Genomic DNA, 24,954 nt, shown 5'->3' with positions numbered 1-24,954 from the left:
GTTCTTGGATCTAGTCTGAGCTGTGAGAGGGGAGAAAAATCTGCCGGTTAAGAATAGCACTCATATTTAGCTGTAGGAGAGGACTAGGGAGGAAGCATGATGCATCTGCAAACACGGTAAAATAGACCACGCTACTTCTGGCTGACCCTTTGACATTGCCAAGTCCACAGACCGGCAGCGGAAGGGCACACAGATGTAGAATATGAATGTCAGCCGCATGTCAGCCCATCTTGATGTGCTCCCACGTGTCCAGGCGGGGCGACTGGAGAGAGCGGGTCTGCCTTTTGACTGCCGAGGTGATAAATATAATTGCAGCATTGTGGATCCCCTGGAGGTTTGGGTTTGGAGGGTGTTCTGTAGGCGGGCGGGGGGTCGAATCCATCAAGAGCCTCTAATTTAAAAGGATTTGTATTTCACTAAGCAAAATGGCGAAGCTGGAATCCTCGCCCCGGAGTGCGTTTTCAGAACCCAGGGCATCGAGGATGAATAATTGAAGCAGTTAATGCAGAGCATGACCTATGGCACTCAGATAGATAAGTGTAGAACTTCCAAGGGCCTGATCGTGATCATTTAATCATCATTTAGCTCTCTTTGATATATTAATCAAATGTGGAGCAGAGGGCTCACGGTGCATAGAGTTTTGATATGATGCTGTAGGGTCATAGGTAAATGAATGAAGTGCAGCTAAAAATGGCAGTGTCATAAACTTACTTCTTATGTAAGCAGCGGTTTACCATTCTGAGTATTTAGAGAGATTTAAGACAAACTTATACTTTCTCTTCACCTCCTCACTGGCTGTAAAGGTCAGGCCATGCTTGAAACAACCTAGTTTGTACGACTTGTTTGTCCGACCACATCGAAAGGCAAAAGTGTTTATAGCTGCATATTTTCAGAGAGCTTCTCCTGGAAAATATTCATAGTGTTGCACACCGTTGTACACACAAAAATTGACAGAAATAGTAGTGTAATGAATGGAAAAAAGAGAGCTTGGCCAATCGATGCATGAAGTGGGTGTAAATGTCGAATAGGTTTGGGGGGAGGGGCTTTCCAAAGCTGTTCGACCATCCAACAAGTTATTTGCATAAAACAGTCACTATATCCTGACAGTAATGCATGAGACAGGTAATCTGAAAAAAATGATGTGCCTCTGGTGTCCTCCGGTGCTCCTGATAGCATCTGCAAGATTTCACAGACTGGAGGAAAACAACCAATCAGAGCCGAGCTGGAGCCTTACCGTCTCTGAGCAGCTATCAATCACTCGCGAAAAACTAGGCAGCACTGTAATGCCTATTTCTCACCTCAAATGTTTTCAGAAACATCTTGCAGTGTACTGTTTAGCTGCAAAATGTTTCTAAAAACATTAGAGGTGAGAAATAGGCATTACAGTAACAGAATATTGATTCATATTTGATCAGCGCTGCCTAGTTTGACCGTTTGATCGGAGTTTATGAGTGATTGACAGCTGCCTCTGTTGACTGAACAGCCAATAGGAACGCTCTCTCTCTCTGTCTGAAATGACCTGTGTTTGGCCAAAGTAGATTTTTGAAATTCTGAAAACAGAGCCAAAAGGAGGTGCAAAAGTCTAGTTATCTCTCAGAACACTTGAATTCAAATATGCTGAAAGGTCATTATGGAATTTTTGCCCAATGATGCCAAAAGAATTCTGCCTACTGAAGCTTTAAGTATATATTATGTTTCGTGATATTGTATCGATTCTCAAAACGTAACAATTTTTAATTAATAGTTAACATACAAAGATTCGTTGCAGACAGTTGCTCAGATTGCACAAAAAGTAGTGCTATGATGTTGGATGTTACAGGGGCTGAGATAATTAAAATACAGATCCCACCGTTCTGATTACATAAAAAAGTCTCAGATTTATGCATATGGTGGGGTATTCTTTATTCTATGACAGTTTTCGCAATAATCACAATATATAATATATATCGCCTTGCTTACAGTATTGCAATATATTGAATCATAACCCCTGTATCATGATACGTATCCATCACACAGCCCTACAGACTGAGCAGTCCTGATGACGTATACTGCCGACTTAAATGGCAGCCAGAAGTTACAGTATTACTATACAATCCCTTTTCTTGGATAAGACTTCAACACTCCTCTCTCCTCCCAGAGCCTGACATTGAACTGTCTCACATCACACATCTCCAGCCGAGACAGACATGCCGCTCTTTTTTAAACCCTCTGTTTGAGTCGAGGACTCTTTAAAGTCCACACAGTGCCTTCCAGTGACAGGTGGGGGCGTTCCGACCCACAGCACAGCTCTCTGGAAGTACAGACACGATACCTGCATTTCCATCATTCCTGCCTCCCTGACTAACTGACCATCTGACTGACTGACAGATGAGGTATTCTGCAGGATTTCAATAATTTAGCCACCGCTGCACAACCGCCAGTCCGCAGCCTTTAGGGCCGTCTTGAGCCCGCAGCGTGTTCAGCTCTTTGCTCGCTCTCTCTCTCTCTCTCTCTGAAGATGGGATCAGCTCCAAATGCTTCTTATCTTCATCAGTGGCTCCTGTGGTCTCTGTCTGTATTATTGACTGTTGTGACCTATAATATGTCTCTGTTCAAGACTGTTATACCATTATAGCTCTTCACACAAGCCTGCAGGTTTTTTTTTGTCATAATGGAGTTAATGCATTTTCATGAGACTTAAGTTCTCGGCGAAAAAAATAGATTTTTCTTTTTTTTCCCTCTCTGGGATTAATGCGATACCTGCAGACATACAACCCCCTGGGACTGAAAGGTGCTGCTTATACACCAGGATCAGATATTTTACAGTGCTAGAGTTTCCTAAAACAGAAAACCTCGAAGTGCAGTGTCAAACTGTAGCCTTTCTGGCTGAAATCATCTGAAATCTCTGCGCTGAAACCGAGCTTTAGTGTTGTCCCTTGGAGACCTACTACGCCGGCTGCTCTGCACAAATGACACCAAGCACGTTACACTTTAACAGGATACCACAAACCCTTAAGCAACAGCTAGTCCATTTGCCGAATCTCCATTTTTATGTTTAGTCCACTTAGGGCGGATAACAGCAGCCTTCCCAGAGGTCTTTTGGCGCATGCAAAATGTTTTCTCGCGTCGAGAAATACTCCCGGTTCTGTCTGCTGATACTTGAAAGATGGATCGTCAAGAGGAGGTTCAGCAGTTGTCATTTTTCTATCTTTCTACCTTTAGAAAATGTGACAGTAAACCGTGACTGGAGATGTGTGATCTGCCAACTAAAAGCTGTTTATATCAAAGTAATGAGCCTGAGGAGACTAGCAATTATAAGATTCTTTCCATTTCTCTGTCTACTCAGGGAAACTCAAACTGAAAGGTTATTGGGTAGGCTATTAAAATGCTTGAGTGGGAGAAATTTTAATTGGTTTGGGTAGAGCTTTGCTGTTGACTCAGGACACATAGGCTGCTGCCTCAAATCTGGGCCTACAGAAGCTCAGGTGATCATATTATCTGTTTATCCAAAGTGCCTCAAAGGTTAGCTTGTCCTCCGCACCTGTAATTACCACACTGAAGCGAAACTCTCTTTTTATTATTTTTTTATGAAAGGTATAATTTTGCTTCTCCGCCCGATAATGAGCTCCTGAATATAACCTAGAAGGAAACGATATCCAGCAAACTGCTTAAAGCCAATTGTGATAATATACTGTGCCAAATATGTAGTCACTATTTAGCAACGCAAGGCAGCAATCAGTACCCTTCATCCTGTACAAACTCATTAGTGGTGACCTGTCTGAGAGTGATTTATTGTCAGTATTAATATCCTCTTTGTTTGTTATTGCCGGCTGTGCTATCTGATTGGTTCAGGGTCCAACAAGAGATGTTTGATAATGACTTTAAATGAAAAGTCAATGGCAAGCTGTTGGGTTTTTCTCAAATCCATATTATGAAATCTGTAGCTTTATGTCCCTGTTGGTGTGGATTATTGGATTTGTTTTAGCAGATATGTTTATAACTCTCTCACTCTGTGAAATGACTCTGGTGCTCAGTCAGCAGGCGCAGTTTGAGTGTTATATCGCACGCCGCTGTGGTTTTCGGATCATTGCCTAAATGTAAATGTATACACTGTAAGACTATCATTTAGACTCTATAGCAAGCATGACGGCATCATCAAAATCTCACTATTGTATTCAGATTTTTTCATTTCCAAAGAAAAAAAGCAGCTATTGTGACCCCAGGCTTTTGTGTGTGTGTGTGTGTGTGTGTGTGTGTGTGAGAGAGAGTGAGTGAGTGAATGGGTGAGATCATCCCAGAGGTCTGATCATTTCTTACCCCTCTCCCATTAAAAAGGTGGAATCTGCATCGCCCAGTCTTTGAAAATTCCCCACAACCCCAAACTGGAGGATTATGACAAAGCCATCCAACAACTGCTGGAAACGCAGCACTCGCGGGCAGTCGTCATCTTTGCCAGTGAAGAAGACATACGGTGAGGAGCGCCGCGCATTCTGGATTCACCCGTGTTGCTCAGGCGCGTTGATGGCTCGCCATGTTGAGGTCTTTAATCTCCGAGTAGCAGCTCCTGAAGACAGGCTAGAGGCACCAATTTGCCATGCGTACAGGATGTCTGCTACACAAACATACCTCCAACAACACAAACACAATCGTGCCTCGGAGGAGAAGAGGGAATACGGATCTCAACAAAGCAACAGAGAGAGATATTGTTTCATTTACAATGCCCCGTGGGAAATATTTATGTAAAGAAACAATCAAATATTTAGTACCTGTATATTCATTATGAATGCTAGGGAAATGTAAAAGAAAGAATGAGTGGGAGAAATGGAGGTTAATGATTGTAATTCTTTTTAAATAAAACATACAAACCATATATAAACATAAACAAACAAAATAACAATAGTTGCTCTCCTTTTCCTCCCAGCTTTAATAAGATAAATTGAAGAACTGTACATTGCAAACAACTCCTTAAAGCTAGCTATGCCTTTGTGTAATAGATATTGGATTGCAGACACCCCCTGTGCTCTCTCCTAATTCACACATGGGTGTCCTTGCAGGGGAGTTCTCAATGCCACCAAGAGGGCCAATCAGGTGGGCCATTTCCTGTGGATTGGATCTGACAGCTGGGGGGCCAAGAGCAGCCCGATCCACCAGCTCGAGGATGTAGCGGTGGGAGCAGTCACTATACTGCCCAAACGCTCCTCCATTGAAGGTACGCACACTCTAATGTACACATAGAGACTACATGCTTCATCACATGTTGTGTTATTGTATTGTATTATTTTCTATTTTACTTTCACTTTTGTTGGGAGTAATTGCCTTCTGTAGTCTTTTTGCCTAAGTGTGTGTGTCTGTGTAATTAATTGCAGAAAAACTTTAACAACAAAAAAAGTGAAAAAAACACAATAATTATTTTTATTGGGTCCTGCTTTTGTCTACCAGGCAAATGTAAGTCCAATATTAACTCTAGACATGTGACCAGACGGCAACCTCCGGGGTCTGAGAAGTGAAGCCAATGCTGAAGTGCCTTAAACTTGCATTCTTTCTAACAGCCAGCAGGGGGCGACTCCTCTGGTTGCAAAAAGAAGTCCGTTTGTATAGAAGTCTGAGAAAATGAACCTACTTCTTACTTGATTTATTACCTCAGTAAACATTGTAGACATGAGTTTATGGTCTCAATCACTGGTTTCAAGTCTTCTTCAATACAGCATGATATTCATTTAGTAAATTATGGTCCCATTTAGAGTCAAATAGACCATAAAGCAGGGGATGCTTTAGGGAGTTGCGACCTTGTGATTGACAGGTCGCTAGCTCGGCGTTGTCCGGTCTAGGAGTTGTCCGTGTTTTTGTCTTCCAACTTTAACCCTTTCACAGTGTGTTTTCAGTTCATGAAAGTTTATTATAACATTTTTGGTTGCCTAAAAATATCTTATTCAGCGTTTGGTTGTGCTAAGCTCCACCCTCTCATGTCACTTTTGGTTGCAAATAACCAAGATGGCGACGGCCAAAATGCTGAACTCGAGGCTTCAAAACAGCAGTCCCCAAACCAATGGGTGATGTCACATTGACTACGTCCACTTCGTATATACAGTCTATGCATGTGATCTATTGTAAATATAAAAATATTGATTACAGCTGCTTTAAACATTCAATAATAATTTTTGGGGGGCTTTTCTTTTGGAGGCAGTGCAACAAGCTTTACACAACATTAATCTATATTATCACTTTATAAAGTTGATATGGTCAATGTGTAGGCAAACAGCTGCTTATTAGCATTAATTTAGAGTCCTGGTTCTGACCAGATGTCAAATTTGCATTCAGTATTCACTCCTTTCAGCAAAACTGTAAATAAATATAATTAGCCATAGGTGCCCCTCTCTGTTCATCAGCTAGTTGTTAACCCTGTCTGCTGCTTAGAGTTGGTAGGGTACAATGGGATTATGAGAAATTGTTTGATTAAAAAGCTGCCTGCTGCTGTGTCTGTAACAGCTGTAATTGATGATGCAGCAAGGCCATTAAAACCAAAACAATGAACTAAAAGATGCTAAAATGTTCCACAGCGCTGAGAGGAACTGCAGCGTCAGGTGACCCCTTTCACATTACACACACATACACATACATTCGGTGTACCCACATCCCCCCTGCCTCATCTATTTCTACTCCAGTTGGCAATTTCCTACATTTCTCTCACAGTGACTTTCGACAATCCTCAGAGAACAAGTGTGACCTTGTTGTTGCATTTGGCCGTGGGTTGTACATGACCAGACTAAAGTCAGTGTGGACAAATTGGCCACTCCGTAGATTTTATTGGATCCTGGAACCAATAAATGTAAACTTTGTCACCTTTTGCGGTCATCACAGATAAATTCAGCAATGTAGTTTAACTCAGCCTGCTGTCTGTGGAGAAATTGGTATCTCTGGTCTCCACTGTACCATTGTTGAAAAGGACAAAAAGGATGAGTCTGAGATGAAGCTGTAAATCAGTTTTTAATATTTAATATTACGTATTGAAGTTTTTATGATTATTTTAACATTTCTCTGTCATTAAACTCCACAAGAAATACCATTTTCAATTGCTTTTTAGGGGTGGATTTGTCTTCAAACTGTAGCTTCACCCACAAGGAAAAGGTGGAGATTGTACTGTAAAAATGTACAAATTCACTACAGAAAGATTATTCACAGCATGTACCATCTATTTTAAATCCTGTCCAGTGTCACAGTCCTGATAACCACTCATCATTACAATCGAGGAAATTTGAAAGTCTGAGTTTTATGAAGCTCTTTGTAATTAGGGGAGGTCTAGCCAGGACAAATGTACACTCTGGAGGCAGCGAGGCAGAATAGTATTAATCCACCATGCATCATTGATGGTCTTTTGAAAAGAAAATCAGCCGAGTCATTCAGCTCTGATTAGCCATTATCACCTCTACTACCCACGACTCATCTGATATGACTGGATAATGGAGAGAGCGGATACAGACAGACAGACTTTAAAATGGGAAATACGGATTATTCTCAAGGAAATTGTGAAACAAAAGGTAAAAGAAAAAATACTGCACCACGGTGAAGTTTTGTCCCAGCTCAGTTCCCTGACCCACATTGGGTGGTAAAGTTGCATCTTCAAGACCACAAAATTCAGCAAACAAGCTTTTTTTTCCCCTTTGTTGCAGCAAGTTACCTCTCCTCAAGCTCATGCTTCATACAGGCACCTAATGCCCGTTGAAATGAATGTTAAGCTAATACACCATGCCTTCAATCCATATCTATTGTAATGGATTTAATGAAGGGAAGAAAAACCTGTTCAGCACCTGCAGGACCCCGCAGCTAGAGGCAACAGGCTGCGGCAACGCTTACAATCCCTGCGTTATTTATTATGCATCCTGTTTTTTAATTAATGTAATTTCCTAGATGAAAGAAGTGATTAAAGTTCCATGGGGCTTGAGAGGAAGTGGAACCACCACGGTCAATTTTTGATGAAGTATGTGCTTGCTGGTGTGTTTCCAACACCTAGCGGCCAACACCACACCGCCACACCACCAACCACGACACTGCTGCAGCAAGTTTCGCTTCACTTCCTCCAGGTTTGAATTGGTTGATAATTGGTCCGGAACTGAGCCATTCTCCTGTTTCCTCTCCTCCCAGGGTTTGATGAATACTTCACTGGGCTCACCCTAGAGAACAACCGCAGGAACGTGTGGTTTGCTGAATTCTGGGAGGAAAACTTTGACTGCAGGCTCCTCAGTGCTTCGAAGAGAGAGGATACGAGCCGTAAATGCACAGGTACACGAGTTGTGACATGAATAAAGTGGAAACATTTCTGTATTACACTAATAGTCGATGCATATTTCCACCCTCCCTTGTCAGGTTGATGTGAACTTGACCTTTTATTCGCATTAGTAGCAGCAGATCGACTGTTGGGGTTTTAATTCAACCCCTCTTTGTCTGCAGCGCAACCAGAAAGTCTAACACCAGGTGTTTCTACCCAGCGGGTGCAAGCCAGGCCGAGTTTATTATTAGAATAATAATGCACCACCCGTCTTAGTCATACTACAGTTACAGAGCGTCTGCTCCTGTGGCTAATGTCCTGTAACTCTTAAATCCCATATTCCCTCTCTTCCCCCTTAACCCAGTCACCTTGACAGCTCAGCAGAGTCGTGCCGTGTGTACTAACTGCACAGAGCCACTTTATTTAGGTCGGAAATTGCAGGCGAAATGACTGAAAGCTAAGTGAATCCTGCTCATGCTCCCCCTCTCTGCTTTATTACCATCTTTGTGGTCGCATTAATGATAGTGTTGTTAACAGTGATGCATTCTCGTGTTACCTAAACTCTGCCTGTCAATGCTGTGACAGGCATTGCGCTGCATTCATTATCTGCGAGGATGATGCCTGTGATGTGGGATGCTGTGTTAACCGTGCTTACATACGTGATGACGGCGATAGCGGTGTGACACAAATTACTGTTTGCCAAAGGACTTTGTTTCCTTTATAATCTCCTGTTTGGCGTCTTCTATCATGCGTCAAAGATAGAAGACGCTCGTCCACTCAGTGAACCTCACAAACCCTCTGTAAAATACCTGTAAATGTGTTTTATCTCTTCTGGCTGTACAACTGTCTCTACAGTCTATTCTCTTTTTATACAACTCAAGCTGATATTTATGAATGTTGAGTATAAACGGGAGGCGTTTGCATTCAAAGACTGTTCACTTAGCATCCTATGCAGAGCTCTGAAACGCAAAGAAGGTTATGTGTGGGCTGAGATGTATGTTAAGTTCTGAGAAATGGCCTGAAATGTCAGCACAGATTGCTTTTGACCTACGTCAGTTTATGCAAGTCTCCCACATTCTTATATGTGTCGTATTAACGCCATCTGCCTCCACTGAGCTCTCCATGTGAGCTAAGAGCAGCAACAACTGAGGAGAAATCGGTCCTCTAGTAATCAGAGTTATGTCCTTGATGGTGCATTTTTATTAACTGGGAGCTTGGATATTGAAATGATGATGATAATGAAGTAATAATAGTATTTTTGTTGTTCTAATTTTCATTCAGGCTTTGAAATGCAGCTTTCATCTACCAGGAGTATAAAACAGCTAATTCAGTTTCTAACAAAAACAGAAATCCAGCAGAGGTTGTACATTACGTATTCAAGCAGAGTATCAGCAGCATGAGGCAAAACCTTTACAGCAGCCCATAGTGAAAGGGCAGTGAACTGGGAGGAGGATATAAAAGAGCAGGAAGCCACTGTAGAAGAGCATGTTACTAAAGTTCATGGTGATCTTCATCACTTTGCAGAAGTGAGCCCCGTTCTTAGCAGCCTATTACTTTGTAATACAGCACAGTAATTCAATCTGAGTGTGCTGTTTTTGTCACAAACACTTTGTCTCACAGCTCTGCTTGATATTTTCCACTTGGGGAATTAAATGTGTCTTCTTATTTGCTATGCCACATTGTCCCTCTAGGTGTAATTCCTACAAAATCACAATTGAAGTCACCGGCAGCAAATGGTAAATGGAGGAATAAAAGTGAAGCTGGGAATGATGGGGTAGTGCTGAGAGGATGTAATGTCTATAATAGCTCTTGGTGTATTTGCCTGTAAGTCCTCCTCTTTCCTTTTCTTCCCTAAGGCAAGGAGCGCATCGGGAACGACTCCAAGTACGAGCAGGAAGGGAAGGTGCAGTTTGTGATTGACGCGGTGTACGCCATGGCCCACGCTCTGCACACCATGCAGAGAGACTTGTGCCCTGATCATCCTGGCGTCTGTCCACAAATGGAGTCTGCTGAAGGAAAAACTCTGCTGAAGTACATACGAAACACCAGCTTCAACGGTGAGTGACGCATCGTGAAAGTAATCAGATGCTTACACAATGTGTGGATAAGAAAAGGAAAATTATGTTATTACTTTATGCAGAATTTTGGAGGACCTTTTTAATAGAATAAACTGTAGATTAGAATAATATACTTGACTAAAAGAATGTATAAACATGGATGAACCACGTATAAACATAATGAGGTAAAACAAATGAGCCTACTGACCCTACTACATTAATTAAAGGAATAGTTCAACATTGTGGGATGTACGCTTATTTGTTTTCTCGCTGATAGTTAAATGAAAAGATCGATACTATTGCTATCCTCTCATGTCTGAACGCTAAATATGAAGCTACAATCAGCAGATAGTTAGCTTAGCACACAGACTGGTAACGGGGAAACACTTTGCATCTCTCACCTCTAATGCTCACAAATTAACACGTTATATCTGATTTGTTTATTCAAAAAAAAAAAAAGAAGTGTAAAAAAAAAGTTGTGGTTTTATGTTCTTTACCAGGAGCAGTTGTCAGGCATGAAGCGAAGACATAACTTCTCATGAAACGGCAAATTGTCGTTTTATGATTCTGTTTTTGTACACTTTAAACAAACATTAATTGGCTTGAAAGGTGCTGGTAGTCCCGGTAGAATCCTCAGATGGAGCCAGACTAGCTGTTTCCCCCTGTTTCCAGTCTTTATGCTAATTATTTACTCTACAGACGTGAGAGTGGTATCGATTTTCTCATCTAACTCTCGGCAAGAAAGCAAATAAGCGTATATCCCAGAATACTAAACAATTGCTTTAAACTTGCGGGCACACATAGAATTGCCTGAAATATGCCTATTTTAGCCATAGCACTCCTTAGCACTTTAATGTTGGCTTAAAGCTCAAAATATAGCTGACCGGCATGAATCGTCTCATTTAACTCTTGGCAAGAAATAAGTGTATTATAATAATTCTTAAAATGTTGAACTTTTCCTTTAACTTCTACTTTATCCTCCAAGTATTTACTCAGAGCTGCTGTGTCCACATCAATCCACAGTGTCAATTTAGAGCGCAATTTGGAGAAAAACAAAATTGTGGACGTTATATATGCCAGAGTCATCTCAGTTTCAGACTATAACAAGTAGGCAAATGGGTAATAAGTCAATACCACCTCCTCTGTTTTATGCACCATATGCAGTTTATTGTGGGCCGGCTACAATTTAAAGTTGCATTCGATTTCATTCATAGCTCAAAGCAACACAACATCTTCTGGATCTGTGTGATATTTGGAGCCAATATGATATATTATGGGTCTGCCTGTACTTGAACCTCTACATTATTCAGTCCTGTGCAGAGAGTGATGGGGGAGATGCTTAACAATTAATGGCAAACAGCTATTAATGACAACTGCTCTGAAATGCACAAGTGGAGTGGAGGAAGAGAGACAAATGGGAGATGAGTTTTTAACAATAGAAACCTTTGTCATTACAAATGCGTTGGCATATATGTCAGCCAGTGATCAGTGGAGGCTTCTTCTGAAGTACATTGTGTTTTCACAAAATGTTCTATATAAGATTCAGCTGTTTAAAGTAAAGCATCAGCGTAATCTTCTCACAAAACTGTCCTACTTTTAGAGGTGGACCCGGCTCATTGTGCCTCTTTTCTTAAGTATTAAGCATTCCACAGTGATGTTTCATAGAGTCACTAAAGACCCTGGTGTTTCATATCATTTCATTATTTATTTTTGCCTCTTTTCAGTGTATATTTCCAAAACACAAAAGTTCACACAAAATATAAACTGCAATCTAATAAACTTGAAAAGGAGCAGGGAGAAGGACAACCTTGCTTCTGTTCCCGGTTAAATGAATGAATGGAAAAGGCATACTAGATAGTCTGCTAATAAAAGACCTTTTGCTACAACAAATGAGCACTTAAAAAGAATATTTGTCATATTAGTGAATATTAGTCATTAACCGGGGTAGCCATTTCATTTTGTTTTGTCATTATTCTGTCATGTTAGCTGATTTCAGTTTGAGAGGTGGGGTTGTTTTGTTTTTTCTTTTGTCCTTACTAATCTCTAGCAAGTGACATATCCGTCCCATGAAAATCATTTTCAGTAAAAACAGAAGTTATTTCCAACGATCAAAGACATTTTCAGATTTAAGGGTTCTTATTTCTCTGAGTGGCCTTTTTTCTGTTGCTTTTTCTCATGGATGTAGCTATTCCTCTGGCTTTGGCACAGGAAGATGACTTTCACATTAGTAATCCTGCCTACAAAGCTCTGATTGGCTCGGTTATTTTCCAACCAACATCACAGACCTATTTGTATCGCTGAAAAATTCTAAGATGTGGGAAGTGATTCAGAGGTCTGGTACTAGTCTATGACAATTCTACAAGCTGGCGATATATTTATATTTTTTATTGTCAGTACTTTCTGACTTCCCTAAGCCTATTCATTCCTACTGAAGGTGTAAATCTGTAGAAACAGGTCACAAATGTATATTTATATATCAATAAAAAGCTTTCTAAAACAGCAGGACACTACAGTTTTAAGCAAACGTTACTCAAACAGGAGCAAATAGTGCATTTGTTTGGGACTATATTCAGAAGTGGATTAACACACTTTTTGCTGCACTAGCGAGTATTTTCAGCAGCTGGACGGTTTATGTGGAATTAAAAATAAACAGTGCCCATGTTTATCATAATTAAGGAACATGTCACCTGGTGCACTGATGTGATTTCTGATGTGTTTTAATAGTTTTTGGCCAACAGTGGAGGTCTGTGGCACAGAGAAATAAACTTTATACAGACAGTACTTGTGAGTGTGATTAAATCATCACTGGTTTTGGTCTTTTCTTGGGATTCGTTAACAAGAAAAATATATAATCTCACCAGAATTATTCTTTAAAGGTTCGCTATATGATATCCAGAGCATCAATAGAGTACAAGAATGAGTCCTAAAACCTGGAAATGAGTTAGCATTTTAGCATTTCCAGTTCCCTCTTCTCAAAGTCAATTTTTTTTTTTTATGGGTTTTTAGTTAGATGCCTGAAATAAGGTCTGTGGTTAACACAAGTTTGAGAGATTTTAACATTTTGTTCTACGATATAAAATACATCAGTAAATTTCCCAGTCATGAAATTTTAAGCTTTTATGTTTGAAAAAAAGACGGTTGCTAACAAGTGGTTAAATGAGACTACTAAATGTCATCACGTCATCACGTCATCACGTCGACACGTCCGCCTTTACAGCCTCGTTGTGTATACTTGCTCATGCGACCGTGGTGTAGGTCGTTTATGAATGAATGAATGAATGAATTAATTAATTAAGTCTCTCTCCCTCTATGTGTGTTGTAATCCGAGCTTCTCCTTGCTTTGTTGACATAGCGTGCCATTGCGGAAGTGTAGCTCCCACCCTCCGGTTCCCCTACAGCAGTGTTGCCATTATTTAGTCGCCATGTTGAGAGCGTGTAGGCAACACATTGAACATGTTTAACAGGGCAAATATGTCTTTACAATTACTTGTATAGAAAACAAACTTCCATCTGTGAACTAAAGGCTAAAGAGTTGCCTTCCTTTCTCTAACACGGTCGCTATGGCAGCACTGCAGAGCTCCAGCAGGCGAGAAGCCCTCCGATTTTAAGGCGGAACTAAAGAAACAGAATATATGCATCTGCCCGTGCAGCGCTAGAATTCCAAGGAGACCTTAACTAAGAGCAGATTCATGCATGGGACTGGGAATCTGCTGTCCTATCTCAATAACCATCTGGGCTTGTGCTGACTTTTTTGGGGGATTTTCAGCTTCTGAAAAACATTTACCTCCGTGTGGCACTGACAAAGAAAGCGGTTCATTTCACCTGAGCCAAAAATAAGATCACTACCTTCTCCACCTCCTCTACTTCTTCCTGTCTTGCTTTTATATTCTCGCAACCTTTTTACTGGCAAGCAGAGATTGTTGTGTTGTGGCTCCATCAGGCATATCTCACTGCCCCTTATTGCATTTAAAGACTGGAACCACGCACATTATCCTGTGTATGTGCCACCGCTAATGTATGTTTGAGAGCGAAGGAGTGTAAGCCTCCTTTGTTGATCTCCCCACTGCGCCGGAGTCACAGAGCTGAAGAGTGAGAGGCACAAAAAAAAAGAGGAGAGAATAATGATGCGAGAGAAACACAGCAGTGGATCCCCAGTCCACCCACACTGCTCGGCACAGCGGCAGTGCACTTTTGTCATGTCTTAGTTCAGAGCCACATGCAAATGCATAAATCTTTCATCTTAGACAGCGTTCTCACTAAGGAGCCGACACAGACCATTTTGCTCCCTTGAAAATATATCAGGAAAACAGAAAGGAATTTCTAATGCCTTTTTATCTGCACACACAGAGACACCGCTTAATTATTTGCTCTAAAGCTGAAGAGCGCCAAGTGCCCAATCACTCATGTCACTTTATTGAATGACTTTGTGTGTTTGTTTGTATCGCCGTATGTTTTTGCCGGGGCGTAGCGTAAGAATGATATCCCTGTCATAGCTTTTGCTCACGTGAGTCAATACCTTATCAACATCTTTATTCAATGTGTCAACGAGTCTACTGTCTGTTTGTTGGAAGCACAAGTGACAGGACAGTGACTGCCACCCACCGAGCTCTGGTTTGGTTTTCACATTGAGAGAGTTTTCACTATGGGCTTCACAAGCACACTTGAATTATCTCTGAACACCCGTCTTGCCGACACATGGATAGCTATGAATTAGTGTTCCACTTTTAAACATAAAGACCGATGGGTCAAACGACTCCAGTGGTGCCATTTCTGCATTGTTAATGTGGAATATATGTGCTGCCGCTTTGCATAACAGCAGATAGTGAGGGGTTTGTGGCTCTGAATCAACATGGAAATGGACACTTACGTCTTATAAACATGACATTTGTAATGAGAAATGGTGTCACAAAGTCAGAAAGGAACATTTGGGTTCTTGTTTTATTAAAATGGGCCCCATATCCTGTCGCCTGAAATGGGCTTTTTCTCTCGCTACCTCTGCCGTTCTTGTTTTACAAGAGTCTTTTGGCCTGAAACTTTTGTAGAATGTTCAATGACAAATGTCCTTGGAAGAAAAACTGGAGGGAGATGAAATTCCCTTCTGGCTAAAAACTAAGGAAAAGGTGCAGTGGCCTTCCATCCAAAAGCCACGAGCTCTGTTCTAGATACAAAAGACAACATGTTCCCAGGAGTGTTTTTGGACATATGCTCCTGGTCCTTTCTCTACACTTTTTATAGCCAGAGCTATTAAAGTCCTTAATTCCCATGCCAAGTGTCATCAGACTCCCCCCGTCCCATTTCAAAAATGGTATCTCCTCTCGTGCTTACGAGCTACTAAATGCAGTGCCAAGGTGAATAGACTTGTAAAATGCAGCAGTAGTTCATTCTCTCTCAGCTTTGTTGGATGGTAAAAAATTGCCTCATCAACAATGCAGACCTCATGTATAAAATAGAGTACAACCCCTTTTTCCCCATTAATGCATTCAAAATTTACAGCTGTGAGGGAGATCTCTTGTTGACAGACGTCTGCATTAACACACTATCTTGCACACACTCGGCAGTCGTAATTGAGTGATATGCATACGTTGACACAACTGACAGGCTTGAGAGATCGCACAAATGCACATTTAAAAAAAAATAATAATAATTTTCCTCTTGCGTGATGTTTCAGGTGTCGGCAGTTCTCTCTCTGAGCTAATTAGTGAAATCTTCGGGGCTCGGCTTGAGACAGGCTGCTGCACACTGAGAGCAGATGGGGACCGTATGATGCTTTGGCTGACCTGTTTATCCTCCCTGCATCTCCCGTTGTTGTCCACTGTGTGATTGAAATGCATTACTTCTAACCTGAGGAGGTGCTTTGAATTCCTGATATGAGAGCACAGCTGAGAGTTCATATATCTAAGCATCTTTCGAATATGGAAATATATTCCTCTAGAGGCCAGTGTGCAGCCGTGATGATGCATAGGAAGCAGGTGAGGAAGAGCTATATTGGTCAGTAGGGAGCTTGCTTCCCTGTACGTGATAATCATAAAGGTTGAAGATATAGGTCATTGTGTTTGGAGGTTTTAAATGGGAGTAACACTCTGTGGTCCTTTGTGTGGTCCATGTAGGTCTCCACACAGTAAAACACAAGGGGTTAAAAGTTCATGTTTTCCTCTTATTAGAAGATGTGCTGTACCCTATCACACCAGCGTCTAACACTTTTCTATCCTGCTGTCATTTTGCTGCATTTTCTCTCTCTCTCTCTCTCTCTCTCTCTGTCTGTACAGGCAGCGCTGGAACCTCAGTTGTGTTTAACAAGAACGGTGATGCTCCTGGACGCTATGACCTGTTCCAGTTCCAGATGACCAACTCCTCCATCCCAGAGTATAAGGTTGTAGGACAGTGGGTGGAGAACCTGCAGCTCAGGGTATGACTATTTACTGATACTGTGAAACACAGACACGCAATGTCAAAATGTTTGTTTAAAAGCTTGTATCTGAAAACAGAATGTCTGGGCTCAGCGATGCGAGAGATTTACCAGCATGAAGACTTCCTGTGTTTTCCGAAAATTGAAATCTCTTATGTGACAAGCCAGTGCACATTATTTGCATCTCAAATACGGAGAGAGAGCTCAGGTGCAGACACGTTTCACTTTCAGTCTAATTGGTGCATTTTAGGTGCAAAAAATGAATCTGTTGTGCAATTTAGCAAGAAAAAGGAAGTGTTACTCTCTACTCAGAGGATGATTGTTGAGAAATCTTCAGGTGTAATATTTTCCTCCAGCAATGAATACAGAAACATGTTCACACAGACACATTGCAGTTGATGTGCTGCCTACTAATGTCAGCCAAATGTTAAAACATATTCCTAAATCCTACAGGAAGTTACTTTTTTTCATTTTATTCAATAAAATACATATCTATTCATAATTGAAACATGGGTTCTTATCAGAGATTATAAAATGTGCCAACAGCTGCTTTTAAAAAAAGAAAAAACATGCTATTATACCAACAAAAAGATTTTAAAATCAGTGAAGGGTGATACAATGCGTTAGTTTTAGTCTGTCACATTTCGTATGCTGTTAAAAAGGTGTTTGATACATTTCCACCTGCAAAAGTACGTCAGGGCAGGACTTAAACGTCAGTGTGGGCTTGATTTGAGAACATTAAAAAGAAGAAAGAGAGAAAGTAGAAATAAAACAGACAATTAACTGCAGACATTATTCCATTGTTGGAGATCACTCATCTCCCACTGCATAGGTTTAGTAGGATCGACGGTGGAGGAGTGGGAGGAAGAGAACAACATGTTTTTAACCCAAGTGTCAAAGCATATATGTTCAGTGTTTGGCAGCAGAGAGCTGCTGAAGATGTTGATGTTGTTGGAAACTGACACCTAAATGAACACCTCCCATGTTACTCCTGGTGCTCAGTAGCTTTACCTGCTTTTACTGCACATGATGAAACTCTGAATCTATGATCACATTTTATCAGATGAAATTTAAGGCACACCCAAGAGAGCATGATAGATCATATGAGAGCTCTGAGTACTTTACAGGAAAATAAAATATGTGAAAATAGAATTTATTTGACATTTTTTGGCACATTCAAAAGATAGCAGAACCTGTGAGATAACAACATGGATCGGGCATTTTTTCGTTTCAGGGGAGCTTTAAATAACTACCTGCAAAAAAAAAAAAGTCTAATATCAGGTTAGGTGTAGAGCTGGAAGACAGCTGCCGCGCTGCTTTTATAGAGGTGCAAGGTGTTGGTTTGTAGCTACGATGATAGATCTCACTGTCACAACACAAGAATGGGCTCAGGTGATTCATGTGGACAATAAAGAAACTGATGAGTTTTATTTTATTTCAAGGCAAACATGGTTGGAAACTGCCCATGCTGTATGATGGGATGAAACCTGAGCTGAACATTTCTATGTAACTCAGATTACACACATCAGGAAAAAAAACAACATGAGATTTACATACAGATGAGTTAACATTTGCATAATGGCTCTCTGGTTCACAAGAATTAAACTCAACCGAATGGATTGGATGGCACAGGTGGGACAACGTCTGTTGCTGGAGATTTGTGCTGCACTCTGTTTAAGTGTGATTACAAACCAAATGTTGTTGCAATGCAATTATATTCCAATGAAATAGCTATCACTGTTCAGTAACACATAAGAAGAAACCTAATTGAAAGGTTATGCACTTTTTGATTATCGATAGTTCAATGTAACGCTCACTAAAGCTCAAATTAACTGCACAATTAACATGTAAAGCAAAAGCAAAATGAAAAACTATGGCAGTCGTCTGAGTCCAAGGTGTCAAAAATCTTGCTTCCGGTCTCCATGGCAACAGAGCTGTTGGTCTCATTACTGTTTCCACACTGTGTGTAATCGGGAGGTTTTCCAGAGAGCGCCATTCATTGTCCAAATAACAAATGGCACCTTCATGCCCCCAGATAAATGGCAGATGATAATCTATCCAGACACCACAGAAACAACACATTTGTCATACAGGTACACACAACACAAACACACTGTAGGTGTGAGTGTGTGTGTGTGTGTGTGTGCTGCAAAGGTGCTGTATTATTGGCAGTTGCCACATTTGGAGGAGGCGATGCTGCCTGTTTCCTTAGCTGGATTCCTCTTCTTTGTGAGGATATTTGTACCTGATGGATTTTTTTTTTATCTGCTGAAGTTTATGTTAAAAGAGTAGTTTGAGTTTTGTGAGCGTACAGCTACAAGTGGGGCAGTGGTTAGTCCGTGTGCTCACATCGGTTTAAATTCCATTTCACACCACAATAATGAAAAAGATGAGCAGTGAAGAAAAATAGTAAATTTTTAAAGGAATGTTTTTGATATTTTAGGGTATATGCTTATTCCCTTTCTTGCTGAGAAGATTGAAGCCACTCTCACGTTTGCATGCTAAATATGAGCCAGCTTAGTTTAACAAAAAAATCCGCCTACCAGCACCTCTACAGCTCTCTAATTATCACTTTATATCTCCTCTGTTCAATCGGTACAAAAACTGCAGTGTAACAATGAGAAGTTGTGGTTTTGCAGAGGGTTATGTGCCAGACTATTTCTTGGAGTCTGCATTGAGTCGAACAGTCACTGTGACATTGCCAGGCAACCAGCGGTCGTTTTTTGTATGGATCAAATAAACCAGATACAACACTACATTAGTGAGCTTTAGAGGTGCTGGGCTTTATCTTTGGACCAAGCCAGGCTAGATGTTTCCTCATGCTATCAGTTTTGATGCTAAGCTAAGCTAACAGGCTGCTGAGTGTAGCTTCATAGTTAACGGACAGACATGAGAATGGTATCAACCTCTTCATCTAACTCTCATCAGGAAAACGAGTATATTCCTTTAAAGGTGCTTTGTAGAATTTTCTAATAAATAAAAAAAAAGTTATTTTTACATTGAGTGCTCACTAAAACGCATTGTGCGTATCCTTGAGATCTAGCAAAGGTGCTGAATGTATGTCGTTCGCATACTTTTACTGTTGCATGCAGTATGCACACAATTGGGACTAATGGTGCCTTCAAATGGGGTCGTGTTCACGAGAAGAGTCCATATGAATGTCCCCCTCTTGTGGTATTCACAACAGCGTAAGTGGAAAGTTTCTAAAAGCTCAGAGTTCACAAGTTGTGACGTGTTTGTTGACGTTGTCAGAAATGGCGGAGGCCTTGGAATTTAATTTTTAGGCACATAAGTGAATATATTGTAATTTTAGTCGTGTATTGTTTTTCTTCGTAATTTTATAATATCTTTGAGGAAAATGTTGATATTCCCAACGACCTCATCTTTTTCCTCTGTCATTATGCCTTTGCATTTACTGCATTATGTTACCAGCTTGCTAGCTTGCTAAATTGTTAGCCTCTGTGGCCTCTAGACACCGGCAGTAACATTAATATTACCGTTGCTTAGCAGCCAGTCTTCTCACGACTTAACCGCTTGAACGCCACATATATTGTGTACACGACTTCCCACGTTGTAAACACGAACTCAAGAGGTTCATTTGAAGGCGCCAACACTACTTCATTATAACATTGAGCTTTGAACTTTGACCCTTTTTGCTTAGATATCTGCTGTGCAGAGGATTGTGGGTCAGAATAGCCAGAATAGCTTGCTGGATTGCATGCTGCAAAATATGACCAGGATGTAGGACGTCCTGCTATTTTTGGCATACTGCATTTGACATACTATGTATTGGGACATACTGAATCTTTTTCGGGCATACTAAACATTATGGTAGTATGGGTATTGGAACGCACAGCCATGTTTGCTAATGTGCAGTCGTCTTCTTCTTTGCCTTTGCTGGCACATTACTGTTTCTTGGCGTATTACTGCCACCTGTAGATCAGTGGAATAGTGTGAAACCATTGGAAACCAAATAAAATGGGGACACAGTCATAAAAAATGCTCCATAGCGCTGTTATAGTCCTGAAACCCCACCGGCTTTAAGTCATGACTTCACTTCACATCAAGGCATAATGCACACAACGAAAATTATCTCTAAAACAAATTCCTGTTCATTTCCACTATGGTTTTATGCTGTGCCACTCTATGCATTTAATGTAGGCTGTTTCACACTCGTGTCTCAAAGCACCTTTTAGGTCTGTCATATTCGGGCAGTTTTAGAGGACAATAAAAACCTGTTTAACCATCGTACCACTAAAATGTTTGCAGTGGTATATATTTCTTTTTGTTTGTTTGGCTCCAACTGATTTATCCTAGTTACTTGACTCATACTGCATATTGCTGTGAAACTGCCATGTTGGAGAATCATTAATCTTCTGGTGCTTTTAAAGTCATGGATCAGTACACTTTCATAATAAATCAAAAGATCAGCTCCGAGTATTATGAAAGCTTTTTTAACACCCTAACAAAATATGTAAGAGCCCTAAAAAATTCCATTTCTTCACGGCTTCTTTTTTAAGGCTGACTTATACATTGAGATTATAGTTTGAGCCTAAACCATGAAACACCTCGGGGCCTTTTTCGGATTGGAGCTTCAGATAGTTCTTCAGTGTGTCTGTATACTGCACTTTTCATTTTGATGACAAGATCATAAATAGAAATAGCTCTGCGAAGTCTAAAGGAGGCTTTTTGCAATCCCAAAGTCCCATTCTCCTTTCTTATCATCACATATTTCATACTTCGCTGACTTCGGTATTAAAACATAATGTCTTTTGCATTTTACATTTCTTTGTTTTTATTTCACTGAACAAAGGTAATCTATGTTGCCATGGTGATTGCAATTACTTTCAAGTATTAGAGAAGGCAATCCCTCTAAGAAATTGGCAAGAAAGATGTTGTACTGCTGTTTGCGAAGATTGCTTTGGTTTTGCAAAGCATAACAATTAGTGGCTTAATAAATTATAAACCCAAAATTCTGGGAAATTTTCCCTATCCACATGGGTTTTCATATTCAACGGTACCTCTGGCTTATCGCTCCATCCCTAACCCTATCTTCCTGTGCTGTATGTCATCTCTCTACCAGCTGGAGGAGCTTCAGTGGCCAGATGGGGAGCAGGAGGTGCCTATCTCTGTGTGCAGTCTGCCCTGCAAAACTGGAGAGAGGAAGAAGAGGGTAAAGGGCATGCCGTGCTGCTGGCACTGTGAGCTGTGTGATGGCTACCAGTACCAGTACGACGAGACTTCCTGCAGACTGTGTGCCTACAACATGAGGCCCAACCCCAACAGAACCGCCTGCCAGCCCATCCCTATTGTCAAGCTGGAGTGGCACTCCCCGTGGGCAATCATCCCCGTCTTTCTGGCCATGCTCGGCATCATCGCCACCATCTTCGTCATGGCGACCTTCGTACGCTACAATGACACACCAATCGTGCGGGCGTCGGGCCGAGAGCTGAGCTACGTGCTGCTAACTGGCATCTTTCTGTGTTACATCATCACCTTCCTCATGATTGCCAAACCTGACGTCGCCGTGTGTGCCTTCAGGAGGATCTTCCTGGGCCTTGGCATGTGCATCAGCTACGCCGCGCTGCTCACCAAGACCAACCGCATCTATCGGATCTTCGAGCAGGGCAAGCAGACGGTCACGGCCCCGCGCTTCATCAGCCCCACCTCCCAGATCGCCATCACTTCCAGTCTGATCTGCGTGCAGCTGATGGGCGTGCTGGTGTGGTTCGCAGTGGATCCTCCGAACACCATCGTCGACTACGATGAGCAGAAAACCATTAACCCCAAGCTGGCCCGTGGCGTGCTGAAGTGCGACATCACAGACCTGCAGATAATCTGCTCGCTGGGCTACAGCATCCTGTTGATGGTGACCTGCACCATCTACGCCATCAAGACGAGGGATGTACCAGAAGACTTCAATGAAGCCAAACCCATTGGCTTCACTATGTACACCACTTGCATAGTCTGGCTGGCCTTCATCCCGATTTTCTTTGGCACAGCCCAGTCGGCAGAGAAGGTGAGTCATTGCTTTCTTGTTTGCTTTCTCTCTCGCTCTCTCTCTCTCTCTCTCTCTCTCTCTCTCTCTCTCTCTCTCTCTCTCTCTTTGTCGCCACCCTTCTCTTTGTCTGCCTCTCTCACTCCTCTCACAAATTTCCCTTTCATTCCTTCGGCCCTGTTTTTATCTTGTCCAAACACATGCGCACATGCATATTTGTACAAACACAAAATTAAAACACAAACCGTACATAAAGGGAGCACACACACACACACACACACACACACACACACACATGTAGTGACTGTATAAGTTATGGGTTCATTTTCTTTTGATTGTACGTTCACATGTCTCCGATGTGCGTGGAAACCCACACTAGGACCAGCGCAGACAGAAATAGGCATAGAAAGGCGGAAGAATGGTTGGATGTTAAGCACCAGAATCGTGAACTGCCTGAGGATTGCTACGGATGCGGGTGCCGGCAGTTCCAGATGCCATTATCTTAACTCTCACGCTCTCAACGTATAGTATTATGCCTTATTCCGGAGAGGGAGACAAGCGGGTTGAGAATGAGGAGCTGGAGGAGGAGGAAGGCAGGGAGGAATGAGGGGGGGAAGGTAAATAGAAGTTTGATTCAACACATTCCATGTCTTGACAGCTGCGCTCTACTCAACAAAGCATTTGACACTGGGTGTTACTGGAGTTGATTGAGAATATGACATCCTGACCCAACGCGCTAGTCATTGCTTATCTGCCCGACACTGGGCAGAATACAGATGCATCCATCGGCTGGACTCGTGAGCCGCGCGTGCTGCTCGGCAGGCCGCGCGCACGAGACGGAGCGGAGGGGAAGTTTTCCACTGACAGAATATCGATGCTGACAGGAAAGTGTTACTCCTAACCTTTTGAGAGGCCCGCCATTCAATATCCTTCCCCGCTAAGCTACCGCATGAGATGGATCAGAAACTGATTTTCCTCATCTCAATTTGCTGCTGATTTCATAGATAAATTACACCCTCAGCAGCGATTAGGAGTTCATTATGTTACTCGCGGCGACTAGCGAGGCAGTAATGTGTTTATCTTTCCCCTTTATTCAGTTAACTCTTTCTTCGCACCAGCTCCCGCCGTACACTCACCTCCAGTTCGCACTACAGCATCCCGGTGTAATGGCCTTCGTGGGCGCATTTATGCTTACTCCCTAGCCACTACAAGTGAGAAGTGCCTTTGCATGTCTTCATAACATTCTTTGCAGAGGCCGCAGTGTAGTTAAGGTGAAGTGAAGCTATGATTATTTAAGTTTGCAGTATGAGAACACATTCCTCACAACATCTCACAGATCTATTCATGAATACTTCACCAAGAATATTGGTGTCATTAGTGATAGATGAGATTGATGCTGTGTGAGTGTGTGTGCACGTGAATGAACTATTAGAGGCTAACTGGGATCGCCATGTTGGAACATCGCCATGTTGATTTTTTGCAACCAGAAGTGACACGAGAGGGTCTAAGTAGAGTAAGTAGGGTCTTAGTGGGTCTTGGTGGAGCTAAGTACAACCGAATAGTGAATAAGACATTTTCTGGCGACCAAAAAGGTTATAATTAACTTTCATGAACTGAAAATATACTATAAAAGGGTTGAAGTTCTACGACAAAAACACAGACAACTTCCCAGACAGGAAAACGCTGTGGTAGCGACCTGTCAATCACAAGGTAGCCGCGCCCTAAAGCATCCCCTGCTTTATGGTCTATTTGACTCTAAATCATACCGTAATTTACTAAATGAACATCATGCTGTATTGAGACCATAAACTCAAGTCTACAATATTTACTGAGGTAATAAATCAAGTAAGAAGTAGGGTCATTTTCTCATAGGCCCTGTTCAGACCTGGTATTAACATGCGTCCTCAGTGATCGGATCACAAGTGGACAGCGCTAAGTACAGGTGTGAACACACTCAAGACGCATTGAGATTGGATCTTTCAGACCACATTCAGAGGTGGTCTGGGCCACATATGGCCACATTCTTTTAGCAGTGTGTACACGAATGCGTCCTGGCCCACATTAAGGGCCTATCAACTGATGTCCCGCTGGGATCTGTGGGATCAGCGCACCCCTCAGGTGAATAAACAGGCAGACACGGGCGCTTGTCAGCATGGAAACGGCCTCTGTGCTCTACTGTATCCTGTTGGTACAACTGTATTTTATTAAAATATATCTTGTTTATAGGCTACATATCTACAGACTATCAGAC

General features: G+C 41.7%; 1 protein-coding gene across 5 annotated transcripts in view; it reads left to right on the top strand.

Annotated features, from left to right (window-relative positions):
- The window catches only part of LOC141772720 (metabotropic glutamate receptor 7-like), a 110,893-nt gene that overhangs the window by 74,622 nt on the left and 11,317 nt on the right, over positions 1-24,954 (top strand). For all 5 annotated transcript variants that reach the window (XM_074644059.1, XM_074644054.1, XM_074644058.1 and 2 more), the window contains 6 exons: positions 4,315-4,450; positions 5,034-5,188; positions 8,119-8,256; positions 10,099-10,299; positions 16,566-16,705; positions 21,789-22,724. In XM_074644059.1, the coding sequence (XP_074500160.1) occupies positions 4,315-4,450; positions 5,034-5,188; positions 8,119-8,256; positions 10,099-10,299; positions 16,566-16,705; positions 21,789-22,724 (1,706 nt within the window). The remainder of the gene's footprint in view (positions 1-4,314; positions 4,451-5,033; positions 5,189-8,118; positions 8,257-10,098; positions 10,300-16,565; positions 16,706-21,788; positions 22,725-24,954) is intronic.

Source organism: Sebastes fasciatus, chromosome 8 (assembly GCF_043250625.1).
Source record: "Sebastes fasciatus isolate fSebFas1 chromosome 8, fSebFas1.pri, whole genome shotgun sequence".
NCBI classification, from domain to species: domain Eukaryota; kingdom Metazoa; phylum Chordata; class Actinopteri; order Perciformes; family Sebastidae; genus Sebastes; species Sebastes fasciatus.
This window is presented reverse-complemented; position numbering and strand designations above follow the sequence as displayed.